We start from the raw sequence: 14,868 nt of genomic DNA, 5'->3' as shown, positions 1-14,868 counted from the left end.
TTGGGGAACGCTGGCCTTGAGAATCTCCTTTTTCAGTTAAGAAAGAACAGGCAGGAGAAGCACTTTCCTAGTCCTCATGGGGGTGTGGACATCTCATACTCAACGCAAGGGTTAAATCTGCACAGGGATTTTAAGCGGGCTTTTCAAAGCACTTCGCGCGCATCGTCTCGGTGTAACCTTTACGACGACCCTGCAAAGTAGTTCAGTATGACTGCCTCCATACTGCAGGTGGAAGGGTGTGTGTGCGCTAAAGCTGGAGAGCAGCGTTTCTACCGTCAAGTAGTGAATTCCTGGTACAGGCAAGATTCAAACCAGTGACCTCCTCTTTGTAGCCCAATGTCATGGGAAGTGGAAGAGCCTAGAGGCCAGGGCCTCGTCAAAGCTTTTAGTTCTTGGTCAAGGATGGCCACTAGGCAACCTTCATGAACTGCCCAGGCAGGTGCTTTGAAGATCACAGCAAGCGGAAGCCAGTGCGGCACAAAAGAGCAACGGTCATCGGCAACCAGAAGCCCATGGAACTAATCCGGCCCACAGTTGGGTTCCTCTTGGCCCATCACACCCCTGGGACCTCGTAAAGTCCGATGTGTAGCACCTTCCCCGTGGTCTGCAACAGCAACTAACCACCACCCATTTAGGATCAGCGGGGAATGGGCTTCTGGGGCAGATGGTGTAAGTTCTAGGCAGGCTGGAGCCCCAGAACCTGTCTTACGAAGTCTTCCACACAGCCCTGACCTGACCCACCCCGGCACACAAATATACACGCTGCCATTTGTGGATCAGCCAGTAGAGGGAGACAAAGTGCACGGCATTCATCTCCTGGTGGCTGCAGTGAAGGCTGCCGGCTCCGATATGCAGTGGGGTGGTGAATCCGCGCCGGGTTTTAGCCAGAACCAGGCAGAACTCTAAAGGAGCTATCCAAGCCACCTTTAGCATTCTGACTGGTTCTGACTGAAACCTGGAGTGGATTCACCGCCCTACTGCACATTAGAGCCGCCGGCCTTCACTGGGTTCCAGACTTGATTCCAAACTGCTTTCAGCTATAACAACATGAAGCCAACCTACCTTTTCTTCAGAATAATGATGCCTAGAGCCATGTTGGCTATCAGAGACCCCTGAAGGGAAGGGGGCGGTCAGACAGGAAGGGGAAAGAAAGAAAAGCAAGATGTGTCAACAGCGATTACAAGCTGGCAAAACACTTATCTGTCTATTTCAGTGGTTCCCAGTTGGTGGTCCGTAGACCCCAGGGGGTCCACGTAACCCACCCAGGGGGTCCGTGGCACCTTTCACATATTCACCATTCATTTCTGGAGTCCACTGACAACGAATTCCTACCAGAAGTAAAATATAACATCACTGAGCACCTGCGTGATTTAGCGACTAGCTTCAGAGATTACTTCCCTGCACCTAATCCTGAAAACTCATGGAGAAGGAATCCTTTTGAACGTGGTGATGTACAACTAACAACTCTCTCTGCGGAAGAGCGAGATGCACTTGTAGACGTGACTTGTGATGGTTCATTGAAATCATTTTTCAAAGAATATAGACTGGACCAGTTCTGGGTGAAGGTTTCTCCTGATTAGAAGAAGTTAGGTGAAAAAGCTTGGAAACATCTAGTTCCCTTTTGTTCCACATATCTTTGTGAACAAACATTTTCGGCATTTTGTTATATGAAGAACAAGCATAGAAATCGGCTCAATGTTGATCCAGATTTGAGATTAAAAATAGGAAATATTGAGCCAGATGTTGAAGAGATTGTTCGGGACAAAAAGAGGCACGATTTCTCCCATCACATTTAGGTTTAGTAGCTGCTAGACAAGTCATAATTTGTTCAACTGTAAACTAGACGTTAGTAAAATTAAATTCGTCTTTATATTCCTAACTAAATCATTGGCATTTTTGCATGGTAATATCACACATTTTATGGTCAGGTTTTTAGTATTCCTAAAATCCTTTGCTTATTAGGAGCTACCCCTTATTTTCTCCAAAAAATTGCTCTGCACAGTTAACTACCAGAGAGATAACATTTTTTTTCAAAAGTAGGGGTGGTCCATGGCTTGGCAATTGAAAAACAAGGGGTCCGCAGTACTTAGCTAATTGGGAACCACTGGTCTATTTGTTGCTTTCATACCCTGCCTTTCCTCCAAGAGGGTGGATGGTTAGAAGGAGTTCCGGGAAAGATTTGTATACTGCAAAACCCAGGGCATTGGTGGTACAATGTGCCCCTGAAAGAGATGCATAGGGTGATCATATGAAAAGGAGGACAGGGCTCCTGTATCTTTAACAGTTGCATAGAAAAGGGAATTTCAGCAGGTCTGCAGGATCTATACAAGAGTGACCAGATTTAAAAGAGGGCAGGGCACCTGCAGCTTTAACTGTTGTGATGAAGAGGGAATTTCACCAGGTTCCCCATATATACAACTGACACCTGCTAAAATTCCCTTTACTATGAAACTTTTAAAGATACAGGAGCCCGGTCCTCCTTTTCAGAGGGTCACCCTACATTGTACCATTCTGCAGGATGCAATGTACGAGATGCTGTCCACACTGGAAAAGAATCCCCCAAGAACAGGGGTGAATGGCAGCTGCCAAGTTACACAGGAGACCAGTACAGTTCTGGTCACCACACCTTAAAAAAAAGGTATTATAGACCTGGAAAAAGTGCAGAAAATCTCTCTGCAGATGGAAAACTAGCTGGTTCATTGTACGGACTACTCGTTAATGTTAAGAATTGGTAGAATCATAGAATAGTAGTAGAGTTGGAAGGGTCCTCTAAAGCCATCAAGTCCAACCCCTTGTTCAATGCAGGAATCCACCCTAAAGCATCCCTGACAGATGGCTGTCCAGCTGCCTCCTGAATGCCTCTAGTGTGGGAGAGACCACAACCTCCCTAGGTAACTGATTCCATTGTCGTACTGCTCTAACAGTCAGGAAATTTTCCTGATGTCCAGCTGGAATCTGGCTTCCTTTAACTTGAGCCCGTTATTCCGTGTCCTGCACTCTGGGAGGATCAAGAAGAGATCCCGGCCCTCCTCTGTGTGACAACCTTTTAAGGATTTGAAGAGTGCTATCATGTCTCCCCTCAATCTTCTCTTCTCCAGGCTAAACATGCCCAGTTCTTTCAGTCTCTCTTCACAGGGCTTTGTTTCCAGACCCCTGATCATCCTGGTTGCCCTCCTCTGAACACGCTCCAGCTTGTCTGCATCCTTCTTGATTGTGGAGCCCAGACCTGGAAAAAGTGCAGAAAAGGGCAACTAAAATGATGAAGGGGCTGGAGCGGGCCAAGTATCAGGGCTGGGAGAGAAAAATGGTTCCCTTCTTCCATTCCCCCCTTTGCAGGAGCAGCATCAAAGCTATGGGAGGAGAGTCTGGGGGCAGATGGGGGAAGGAAAGGTTGAAAAAGTTCTCACTAGCTCAGATTTCAGCTTGAGCAAGAGAAGACCTTCCAGGCCCATAATACTGAAGCGAGTATTTACAAGTCCCCCTGGATCCTTATTTCTGTGCCAAGAAATGCATGTTTCAGGTGTGTCACTGGTTTATAACCGATTCATGGGTTAGGTTAATTGTTTGAAAGCCTTTTAATGGATCAAGAGCTTTGCTGTTTGCATAGCTTGATCTTGCACTCTCTTTCTTGATTGTTCTGAACTCTGACGGAATACTGGGGAAAGGTGCAGATTTATTTAATTTATTTTTTAAAAACATTTCTTGGCTGCCTTTCAGGTCAGACGTCCTCACAAGGCAGCTTACGATAAAATACATAAAACTTTAAAAGTAATAAAAATTTTAAGTCAAAAAAGCAATGAAAACATGACCACAATAAAACAGCAATTAAAACAATCAAACTGATGGTAAAACCAGCAGGAACAACAATAGCAGCGATAACAGTATCCATTTATGGGAAGGCCATGGTAAAATAAAGTGTTTTTAAGGTCTTCTTGAAAACCTGCAAGAGTGGTGCATTGGCGGACCACCGATGGGAGTTTGTTCCAGACGTTTGGGGCCACCACAGAGAAGGTCCTCTCCTGTGTGGGCACCCACCTGATTGCCCTCACAGTGTTAGATCCTGGAATGGATCTTGGTTTTGTTTTTCCATTGTTTTGACAATTTCCTGAGGACCTGGAAAAAGTGAGGACTCAGCAGAACTTAAAGGTCAACTTTCCACCTGGACACTGAGTGTAATAATTGAATTATTGTCTAAGGGGCTTTCCATCAATTAAGGGTTGCAAAGAGTTGCATCATTGTACAGGTTGTCTATAAAAGTAGATGTGTTTTGCATGTTCACTTCCTTCCACTTACCCAACTTGATGTGTGCTGTATTGATTGACCGTTTGTAAGAATTTGTATCTGTATTGCCATAACTAAATTATGTGTATCTGCCAGTAAAGGATTTATTTTAACCTACAAGAATCCTTTGCCTTAATTTATGTCTTTGCTGTCTCTTGGCGGAGAACTGCTGCAACTCTGCTAGTCTCTGGTTTCCCAGACAGAGACTTATTACAAAAGGTTATGTGCCAGAGTCCCAGTCTGAGCCGTAACTAAACAGCTTACATAGCATAACTCAACACACAGGTGGGCAAATAAGAAGGGCCTCTCTTTCTGATCTTAAAGCGCAGGCAGGCTGATATGGGTGGAGGCAGGCGGTCCTTCAAGTAACTAGGTCCAAAACCATTTAAGAGTTTTAAAGGTCAAAACCAGCACTTTGAATTGGGCTCAGAAACACGCTGCTAACCAATGCAGCTGGTGCAATGTAGGCGTTATATATTGCCTCGCTCCTACCAGTACTTGGGTGGCTGCATTCTAGCACCAGTTGAAGTTTCTGAATGTCTTCAAAGGCAGCCCCACGGACAGCACATTATAGTAGTCCAGCCTGGATGTGATTAGTGCGTGGATAACTGAGGCAAGTTTCATTGGGCAAAGCCATTCCCAATCCTCATTCGTCCTCACATACACTTCTGGTAGGACATTTCAGGAAGTTATGATCCGTCTGGAAATTTCTGAGTATCTGCCTGGAAAACCTATGATTTGCAAGAAGTTAGATGCTGCTCAATATCCTGGATTTTATACTGTGCGTGAAGAGGTGCAGAATGTGGCCTAGACTGAACACACACAGCGGAAAAGCCTGTTTCACCGGTGGAAGGAGAGAGGTGACCTGACAGAGAGTATAGACAGCTGTCTGGGTTACAGGAAGCGGTGGATGAGCAAGTTGGGGTTATTTGGGTAAAAGAGAGGGACAGGTCGTTTAATGTGGGACAGTTTAGGATAACTTGAAAAGAGTTCACACGTTTGTGGAACGTGTTAAGTGCACCAAAGACGATTAACCGTGATTATAAATGGAGCCCCCATGCTTAGATATTGTATACCCCAAAAAAGTAGATGGAGAGGACAATCTACAGGGGACATCCGCCATCTACATGCCCTGCTTTTGACTTTCCTTGGCCATTGGACTGAGCTGTTATAGGAAAACACACTAGGAACAGCACATTTGATTCAGCCAGGCAATTATGTTGTGAAGGAACGCTTCCTCCCACATGTACCTGCCTGGACTTTAAGATCATCCAAAGGAGTCCTTTTCCGTGAGCCCCTGCCAAAGGAAGTGAGGCAGGTGGCTACTAGGAGGAGGGCTTTCTCTGCTGTGGCACCCCGCCTATGGAATGAGCTCCCCAGAGAGGTTCGCCTGGCATCTACACTGTGTTCCTTCCGTCGCCAGCTGAAGACCTTATCATTTTCTCAGTATTTTAACACCTAATTTAACTCAAATTTAAACTTTGCTGTTTTAATTCCGTATTTTAATCTATATCAGTTTCTGCTGCGTGGTTTTATCCTGGTTGTGCTTTTTATATTGTATTTTGTAATTGTGTTTTTAGACTGTTGGTTGTTTTGTTGTGCTTTTCATGGTTTTAATTTTTGTGAACCACCCAGAGAGCATGAAATGAAATGAAATGAAATGAAATAAATAAATAAACTGGAGTTAGGAAACTGGTGATCCTCCAGAGACCGTTGGACTACAACTCCCATCATCCCCAACTGCGGGCTGTGGTGGCTGGGGGCTGATGGGAGTTGCAGTTTGAGAACACCAAAAGGCACACCATCTCTCCACCGATTCTAAGCTATTCCCATAGAAGATGCTCAGGAGGGGACTTACCGATCTAAATATCATATGCAGCGGCATCGCAATGTTCAAGTTGAGGGCGTAGTTGTTCACCACGCTGACGGTGAAGAACATGGCCACCATGATCAGGTAATACCTGAAAAGGAGAAGCACAAAAGGTTTGACAAGGTCAGACTTAAGGCGGCGATGTGGGTTTTCCGGAAAAAAAAATCTTGGATTGGACATTTTTCAGAAATGGTTTTCGCTGCTCTAGACCAGCCTTCCTCAACTTGGGGTGCTCCAGATGTGTTGGACTACAACTCCCAGAATGCCCCAGCCAGCCACTGGCTGGGGCATTCTGGGAGGTGCAGTCCAACACATCTGGAGCACCCCAAGTTGAGGAAGGTTGAGGAAGGCTGCTCTAGACGGACTGAGGTCTGATTTAATATGTACCTAGTAAACAAAACTTCAATTAAAGAAATGTGCCATGCTAATTTTACTTGCTTTAGACATAACTGAAACGTTGTTGTTTTTCCTGGTAGCCAAATGCAGATCAACTGAATTATGTGATATGGGGAAGGGATTTAGAAATTCAACGCTTTGGCTTTGAAATTTTTTTTGTTGGAATACTTGTAGATGTTTTTACAGGGATGACAACTCAGACATTTCCCGTACATTGGGTTGTATCCGATGTTAGTCCTACTTAAAGTAGACACCTTGAAATGTATGGGGCTTCAGTTAGACAACTGGGGTACAACCAAGTATTTTGATAGTAAGAGTGGAAAAGGACCCCAAAACTATTAAGAAACTTAGGGTGCGATCTTATGCATCGGCTGCCTATACGTTTCCGAGCCCAATTCAAGGCGCTGGTTTTAACCTATAAAGCCTTACATGGTTTGGGACCACAATACCTGATGGAACGCCTCTCCCGACATGAACCTACCCGCTCCCTGCGCTCAACATTTAAGGTCCTCCTCCGAGTGCCTACTCCGAGGGAAGCTTGGAGGATGGCAACAAGGGAGAGGGCCTTTTCAGTGGTGGCCCCCCAATTGCGGAACGATCTCCCCGACGAGGCTCGCCTGGCGCCGACATTGTTATCTTTTCAGCGCCAGGTCAAGACTTTTCTCTTCTCCCAGGCAATTAACAACATATGCTGCGTTTTTTTAACTGACCCCAGAATCACTGTTTTTAATGGATATTGCCGTTTTTATGCTTTTAAAATTTTGTATATTTGTTTTTAATGTTTACTGTTTTAAACTTTTGTAAACCGCCCAGAGAGCTTCGGCTATGGGGCGGTAGATAAATATAACAAATAAATAAATAAATAAATGAATAGGCACTACATATTACATATGTAATCTACATCCTAAGCACACTTACCACGGAATAAGCGCAAATGAACACAGCTGAATATAAATCTGTGTTAATTACATAGGATCGCCCTGCTAGTTTGCTTGAACAGCTTTGCACATGAGTAAGGGCACAGTTCTATGCCTGTTTAGACGTGGCTGGCAGCTATAGGAGTCTTTTTTCCCCTTCTAAACACGCACTGGCTTGTGCCCTAAGTGCGCTTTCAGGATAGTCACCTGAAAAAAAAGTAAATTCTAATTCTGGTTTTAAATTGGGCCAGTACTGGAATCATTCCCATTGACTTGCATCGCATTGGTTCGTTCTCTTAGCAATTTTTATTATGAAACAATGCATTTCCATGGGAAAGGCCAGTGTAGCGTAGTGGCTAGAGTGTTGGGCCGGGAGTCAGGAGATCCGGGTTCTAGTCCCCACTCGGCCATGGAAGCTCACTGGGTGACTTTGGGCCAGTCACAGACTCTCAGTCCGGCCTACTTCACAGGGTTGTTGTTGTGAGGATAAAATGGAGAGGAGGAAGATTATGTACGCTGCCTTGGGTTCCTTGGAGGAAAAAAGGTGGGATATAAATGCAATGAATGAATGCAATGAATGAATGCAATGGATGAATAAACACAGTTGAGGAAGTTTTCCCGTAAAAACTTTTCCACTCCACATTGCTGACATCAGGAAGAAAGACCCTTTTCCTGGCAGGAATTACAGACCAGGCGCAGGTGAGATTCTGAGCTACCCTCCCAACACGGAGAGAAACCACATCAACAATGTTGTGCAGACTTCTACTGTTACTTTCTACTGTTAGTTTTACCCTACCCTGTGCCTGCTTACCCTACCCTGTACCTGTTTGCATTCTCTTCCCCTCCTTATTGTTTTACTATGATTTTATTAGATTGTAAGCCTATGCGGCAGGTTCTTGCTGTTTACTGTTTTGCTCTGTACAGCACCATGTACATTGATGGTGCTATATAAATAAATAATAATAATAATAACAATAGTATTTGGCAGGCCAGAAAAGTAGCTGTCCCCTGACACACCCACCCACCCACCTCACCCGCTGCTGCTTGGGCCATCTGCTACTAGATAAAACTAAGGTGCAGCAAGAATTACAAACAGAAGGCAACAGATCCAACTAGGAAGAAATCAGAACCAATGGAGACGAAGCCCCTCCCACCATGCCACCAAGTTGGGTAACATTCCATGTCAAGATCCACCATACTTGATTGGGATTGTGGGCCGTTTCCTTCCGAAGTTTGCTTCGAAGATGAAACCCTCCATGGCGATGAAGAAGAACTGGGCAAACGTAACCAAGTTCCCACATCCTGGAAACTCCCTGCATTTTTGAGAGAGAGAGAGAGAGAGAGATGGGGGTAGGGGGAAAGAAGGACAAATTATGCATGAAAATATTGCAATTTCGTGGGAATAGCAAATTTAATTCCGTTGTCCCTACAGCATGTAAAATAATAGGCATTCAAAACCAATAGGGTTGAAAACTGTTTTCAGATCCCTCTGGTCTAGCATCAATATTTTAGGAACCTGGGTGAACTGGTACTTGAGGTAAATCCATCTCCATAGACAGGGAAAGGTGGGGGGGAAATGGGCCTGTTCAGATGACATGCTAAGCCATGGTTAAGCCGCTAGCCCTTTTGCAGCAAGTGGTTAGTGAGCATATTTAACTGCTAACCCTAACTGTGGTTATGTAGCCGCCACGGTTAGGAATGGTTCACATGACATGCTAAGCCATAATGTTTACCTCAAAAGGCTTAACCGCCATGGCTTAGCGTGTTCATAAAATCATAGAATAGCAGAGTTGGAAGGGGCCTACAAGGCCATCGAGTCCAACCCCCTGCTCAATGCAGGAATCCACCCTAAAGCATCCCTGACAGATGGTTGTCCAGCTGCCTCTTGAAGGCCTCTAGTGTGGGAGAGCCCACAACCTCACCAGGCAACTGATTCCATTGTCGCACTGCTCTAACAGTCAGGAAGTTTTTCCTGATGTCCAGCTGGAATCTGGCTTCCTTTAACTTGAGCCCGTTATTCCGTGTCCTGCACTCTGGGAGGATCGAGAAGAGATCCTGGCCCTCCTCTGTGTGACAACCTTTCAAGTATTTGAAGAGTGCTATCATGTCTCCCCTCCGTCTTCTCTTCTCCAGGCTAAACATGCCCAGTTCTTTCAGTCTGTCTTCATAGGGCTTTGTTTCCAGACCCCTGATCATCCTGGTTGCCCTCCTCTGAACACGCTCCAGCTTGTCTGCGTCCTTCTTGAATTGTGGAGCCCAGAACTGGATGCAATACTCTACATGACTCTTCGTTCTCGCCTTGCGTCAACAGACAACACAAGCAAGCTACGGACAGACATGTGCACGTGAATACAGAGACATCTGTGCACACAGTTAAATCAAGAGTTATTTTTGGTGGATGCTTTTATTGCTGCCGGCAATGCCACTCGCTTCTGGCAACAGAGTGAGATGACAACCGTTCATGACAGTAGTCGGGGCAGTTCAGCGATTCTCTGGAAAAACCAGTGCTTATAGGGGCAAACTCAAGAATTGCTGCTTCAAGCAGTTCCGCTTCTCTTATTAAGGGTATCCCACAGGAACTAGTAGTGAAACATACGAGCCAGGGGGAGATTAGAGAAAGCTCCATCGCTCCAAATGACAGCCCAGATAGAAGCGACAACCAGGAGTGCCTACTATCAGCTTCGGCTGATATGCCAGCTGCGCCCCTTCCTAGAGTCGGAAGACCTAAAGACGGTAGCGCACACGCTGGTATCTTCGAGGCTCGACTTCTGCAATGTACTCTACATAGGGCTACCTTTGTGCCTAGTCCGGAAACTTCAACTAGTTCAAAATATGGCAGCCGGGCTGGTCACCGGTACACACCTAGGGGGGACCACATTACATTAGTTTTAAAATCTCTTCACTGGCTGCCAATTAGATTCCGGGCGAAGTATAAAGTGTTGGTTATCACCTTTAAAGCCCTGCATGCTTTGGGTCCAGGCTACCTGCGGGATCGCCTTCTTCCATACAATCCGCCCCGCACACTCTGGTCCTCTGGGAAGAATTTACTCCAGCCAACAAAAAAAAGGCTGACAACTATTACCCAGAGGATCTTTTCTTCTGTCGTTCCCAGTTTGTAGAACGGCTTGACGGGAGAGATTCATCAACTTAACAGTCTTCCGGATTTTAAGAAAGCCATAAAGACTGATCTCTTCCGGCAGGCCTACCCAGTTGAATTTTAAGATGCCTTTTAATGATGTATTAGTATTAAATGTTTTAATTATATGTATTTTATGGCATTTGCATTTATGTTGTACCCTGCTTCAATCCGGAGGGAGAGGCGGGTAACAAATAAATAAATAAATAAATAAATTATTATTATTATTCAGCCACTGCAGGTGAAAGACGCAAGACCTATTAGACCAGGAGAGGGATATGGCTCAGTTCAGACAACACGTTAGTCAGCGCAGTGTGAAAACAAAGCCCTATGAAGAGAGACTGAAAGAACTGGGCATGTTTAGCCTGGAGAAGAGAAGATTGAGGGGAGACATGAGAGCACTCTTCAAATACTTAAAAGGTTGTCACACAGAGGAGGGCCAGGATCTCTTCTCGATCCTCCCAGAGTGCAGGACACGGAATAACGGGCTCAAGTTAAAGGAAGCCAGATTCCGGCTGGACATCAGGAAAAACTTCCTAACTGTTAGAGCAGTGCGACGGTGGAATCAGTTCCCTAGGGAGGTTGTGGGCTCTCCCACACTAGAGGCCTTCAAGAGGCAGCTGGACAACCATCTGTCAGGGATGCTTTAGAGTGGATTCCTGCATTGCGCAGGGGGCTGGACTCGATGGCCTTGTAGGCCCCTTCCAACTCTGCTTTTCTATGATTCTATGGTTCTATCAGTGGCTAAGGAGTGGTGACTGTTGGGATTTGAGAATTGATCATGATTCTATGAACTCCACTCAATGGTTGAGTTTTTAGGAAGTACACCCCACACAATGCGTTCTAACACCACCGCTGTGTGACTGTGGGCTCCCGTGGAGTTGAGTAAAATCTATTGGGGCGTTTCCCCCTCCCTTAAGATCCATCTATGTATCACGTCCTTTTTTGTTTTTCTGACTGCTGATGTCTCACTCTTTCATTTCATAAGCTTGGAGGAATACCCGTGCTCTGCCTATCCGCTGTACGTCTTTAAACAAATTGCTATGTTCGATTTCACTTCAAAGCTGGCTTTGGTCCTTCTTGACACAGCGTCCTACCTCACTGGGAGCATTTAAAAACCAACAATATCTAGAACGACAACGTTTTTCAGCTTCTTATACTCGATAGGTAGTTGCGTTGCCTCACAACCAAGATCTCCATCCTCCACCAATGTGTTTTCGTTGCATATACTAAAGACCTCTTAACAGTTTGTAACTGGATTCACACAACATGATATCCCACACTCAGTGTTGTTTCACTGCAGGTTGTTTGCTGAACCGTGGGTTAGCATGTTGTCTGAACCCAGGTCCTTTTCTACATGGCGGCTTCTTAACCACGCAGTGGGGCTTATTTTTCTGAAACAAGCCACCTTGAGAAACCAAGGTTTGTTTGTTTAATTGTTCAGGGTGATTAACAAACCACACTGTATGGTTAATAAGCCACCATGTAGAAAATGCTCTGATAACCTCTCGCTTGGATTACTGCAATGCGTTATACGTGGGGCTGCCTTTGAAAACGGTCCGGAAGCTTCAGCTGGTTCAAAACAGAGCAGCCCGTTTACTAACAGGGACTGGCCGGCGAGATCACATTACACCAGTCCTTTTCCAGCTTCATTGGCTGCCAGTCCAGGTCCGGGCCCGATTCAAAGTGCTGGTATTGACATTTAAAGCCCTAAACGGTTTGGGGCCAGGTTATCTGAAGGAACGCCTCCTCCCGTATGTACCTGCCCGGACCTTAAGATCATCTACAGGGGCCCTTCTCCGTGAGCCCCTGCCAAAGGAAGTGAGGCAGCTGGCTACCAGGAGCAGGGCCTTCTCCGCTGTGGCACCCCAGCTGTGAAATGAGCTCCCCAGAGAGGTCCGCCTGGCGCCTACACTGTACTGCTTTCGTCGCCAGCTGAAGACCTTTTTATTCACTCAGTATTTTAACACTTAATTTTAACTTAAATTTAAATTTTACTGTTTTAACTCTGTATTTTAATCTTATAATCAACTTTGCTGTGTGGTTTTATCCTGGTTGTGCTTTTTATACTGTATTTCGTAATTGTGCTTTTAACCTGTTGGGTGTTTTATTGTGGTTTTAATTTTTGTGAACCGCCCAGAGAGCTTCAGCTATTGGGCGGTATAAAAATGTAATAAATAAATAAATAAATAAATAAAACGTCCTGGTTTCAGACCACACGCTAACTCACAGTCAACAAACAGCAACAAGGGAGAGGGCTTTCTCGGCGATGGCCCCCCAATTATGGAATGATCTCACCAACGAGGCCCACCTGGCGCCAACATTGGCATCTTTTCTCATGAGTTTTAATCAATTTGTTCTAAGGTTTGGCTGATTGCTCAAAGTTGTTTTTAGATATACTAGCTGTACCCGGCGTAACATACACTGTCGTTGCATTCTGAGGGGACGTGGGGGGATGGTGGCCTCCAGCCACTCATGAGTGCCACAGCCACAAAACATGTGAAGGCAAGAAAGGAAAGAACTGAGGGCAGTCTGTGTCAAGACACTTTTCTCTGCCCACTTATTTATTTTACTAGCTGTACCCAGCGTAACATATGCCGTTGTAGCATATCTTAAAGTTTATTAATTAAATATCACCGCGGGGGCGCGGGCTGCTTGGAGGCCGCCGATACAGCTCCGTCTGGCAGACCTGGGGGGCAGGGAGTTCAGGGGAAGGGGGAGCAGGTGTCCCCCTCTCCCCGGGGTTCCTGTCAGCCTTGGGCCGCCCGCCCAGCTCGCATGAGATTAGGCCGGGGCCTCGGCTCACAGCAGGCGAGCGGCCTCTCACCCGGCCACCAAGGGCCCTGGCCATGCCTCGCTCATGATCCGGACCGTGGCGCTACCCCCTTTATTTATTTATTTATTTATTTAATTACATTTATATACCGCCCCACAGCCGAAGCTCTCTGGGCGGTTTACAACCGCTCTCTGGGCGGTTTCATGGGGGTGGAGGGAGCGAAGAGGCAGAAAGGGGGGTAGGATTACCTTGGAAAGCCCGGAGGAGTTGGGCGAGGGTCTTAGCAACCTGTATCAGCTGACGTTACACGTTGTTACTGTTGCTTAGCAACCTGTATCAGCTGAAGCCTGTTCGGAAACATACCTAAGCGTTTTATATAGATAGATAGATGTTGTCTTTGTGTATATTACCTATTGTGTATTTTTTTAATGTTTTTACATTTTGCATATTGTTTTCATGTTTTTAATCTTCGTAAACCACCCAGAGAGTGGTTTACGAATACAAATATAATAAATAATAAGAAACAACATATTTCAACAAGAACTCACACTCAGCCACTGAGTGTGGGCTACCGTGTTGTGTGAACAGCTCCGTGTAGAACTAATACAGGTGAACTGATCCCAAGTTGGCATCCTTGCCTAAGCACAGACAAATTTCCCTGCTGCAGGACTATGCCGATGTCTAACTAGTCTTCTGGTATCTTTTGCAAGAATTCCAGCAACCAGGAAGTGCCAGGTGGGTGAACCACTAGCAACTGTTCAGTGGTTCACCTTCTGCCCATCCTTGCCCTGTTCTCTGTAATTTTAGGATACTGGTTAACTCACTCAAGGGAGAAATGATCTGCTCCCCTCCAGTCTCCTTGTTAGTACACAACCCAACACACTATTTGTTTAAAAAGTAAAGGCAGTTGTCATGGCCATAAGAAAAAAATATCCAAAATCCTTATTAGCATAATACCTTTACTAAGCCAATTTAATAAACATCTTTTGTTGTAGTTCTGTTGCATTGAGCAGGGGTTTGGACTTGATGGCTTTATAGGCCCCTTCCAACTCTACTTATTCTATGAAAATCTTGCCTGATGAAGAAATCTGGAAATCTCAAAAGCTTGCACATATTTGTGATCTTTGGGTTGGTCTAATAAAGGTATTTAGAATTATTTATACCCTGTCATATGCTACTGAGGAACATAAGAGGAGCCCTGCTGGATCAGACCAAGGGTCCATCTAGTCCAGCATCCTGTTCACATAGTGGCCAAACAGCTGTTGACCAAGAACCCACGAGTGCAACAGCAGCCTGTCAACCATGTTCCCCTGCAAATGGTGTACATTGGCATCGTACCTCTGCTACTGTAGCACACACAGCCATCCGGACTAGCAGCCATTGATAGCCTTCTCCTCCAGGAATTTATCTAACCGCTTTTAAAGCCATCCAAGTTGGCGGCCATCAGTACATCTTGTGGTAGTGAGTTCCATAGTTTAACCGTGTGAAGAAG

The 14,868-nt window shown here is 45.5% G+C and overlaps 1 protein-coding gene across 1 annotated transcript in view; it reads right to left on the bottom strand.

The window, feature by feature from the left end:
• The window catches only part of SLC35B4 (solute carrier family 35 member B4), a 31,735-nt gene that overhangs the window by 14,214 nt on the left and 2,653 nt on the right, over positions 1–14,868 (bottom strand). Inside the window, exons 2-4 of the mRNA XM_063133982.1 lie at positions 8,664–8,777; positions 6,140–6,242; positions 1,063–1,112 (exon numbers count right to left, since the gene is read on the bottom strand). Coding sequence (XP_062990052.1) covers positions 1,063–1,112; positions 6,140–6,242; positions 8,664–8,777 — 267 coding nt within the window. The remainder of the gene's footprint in view (positions 1–1,062; positions 1,113–6,139; positions 6,243–8,663; positions 8,778–14,868) is intronic.

This window comes from Elgaria multicarinata, chromosome 9 (genome assembly GCF_023053635.1).
Source record: "Elgaria multicarinata webbii isolate HBS135686 ecotype San Diego chromosome 9, rElgMul1.1.pri, whole genome shotgun sequence".
In the NCBI taxonomy this organism is placed as follows: Eukaryota; Metazoa; Chordata; class Lepidosauria; order Squamata; family Anguidae; genus Elgaria; species Elgaria multicarinata.
Note: the sequence above shows the minus strand (reverse complement) of the source record. Positions and strands in the feature narration are given on the sequence as shown.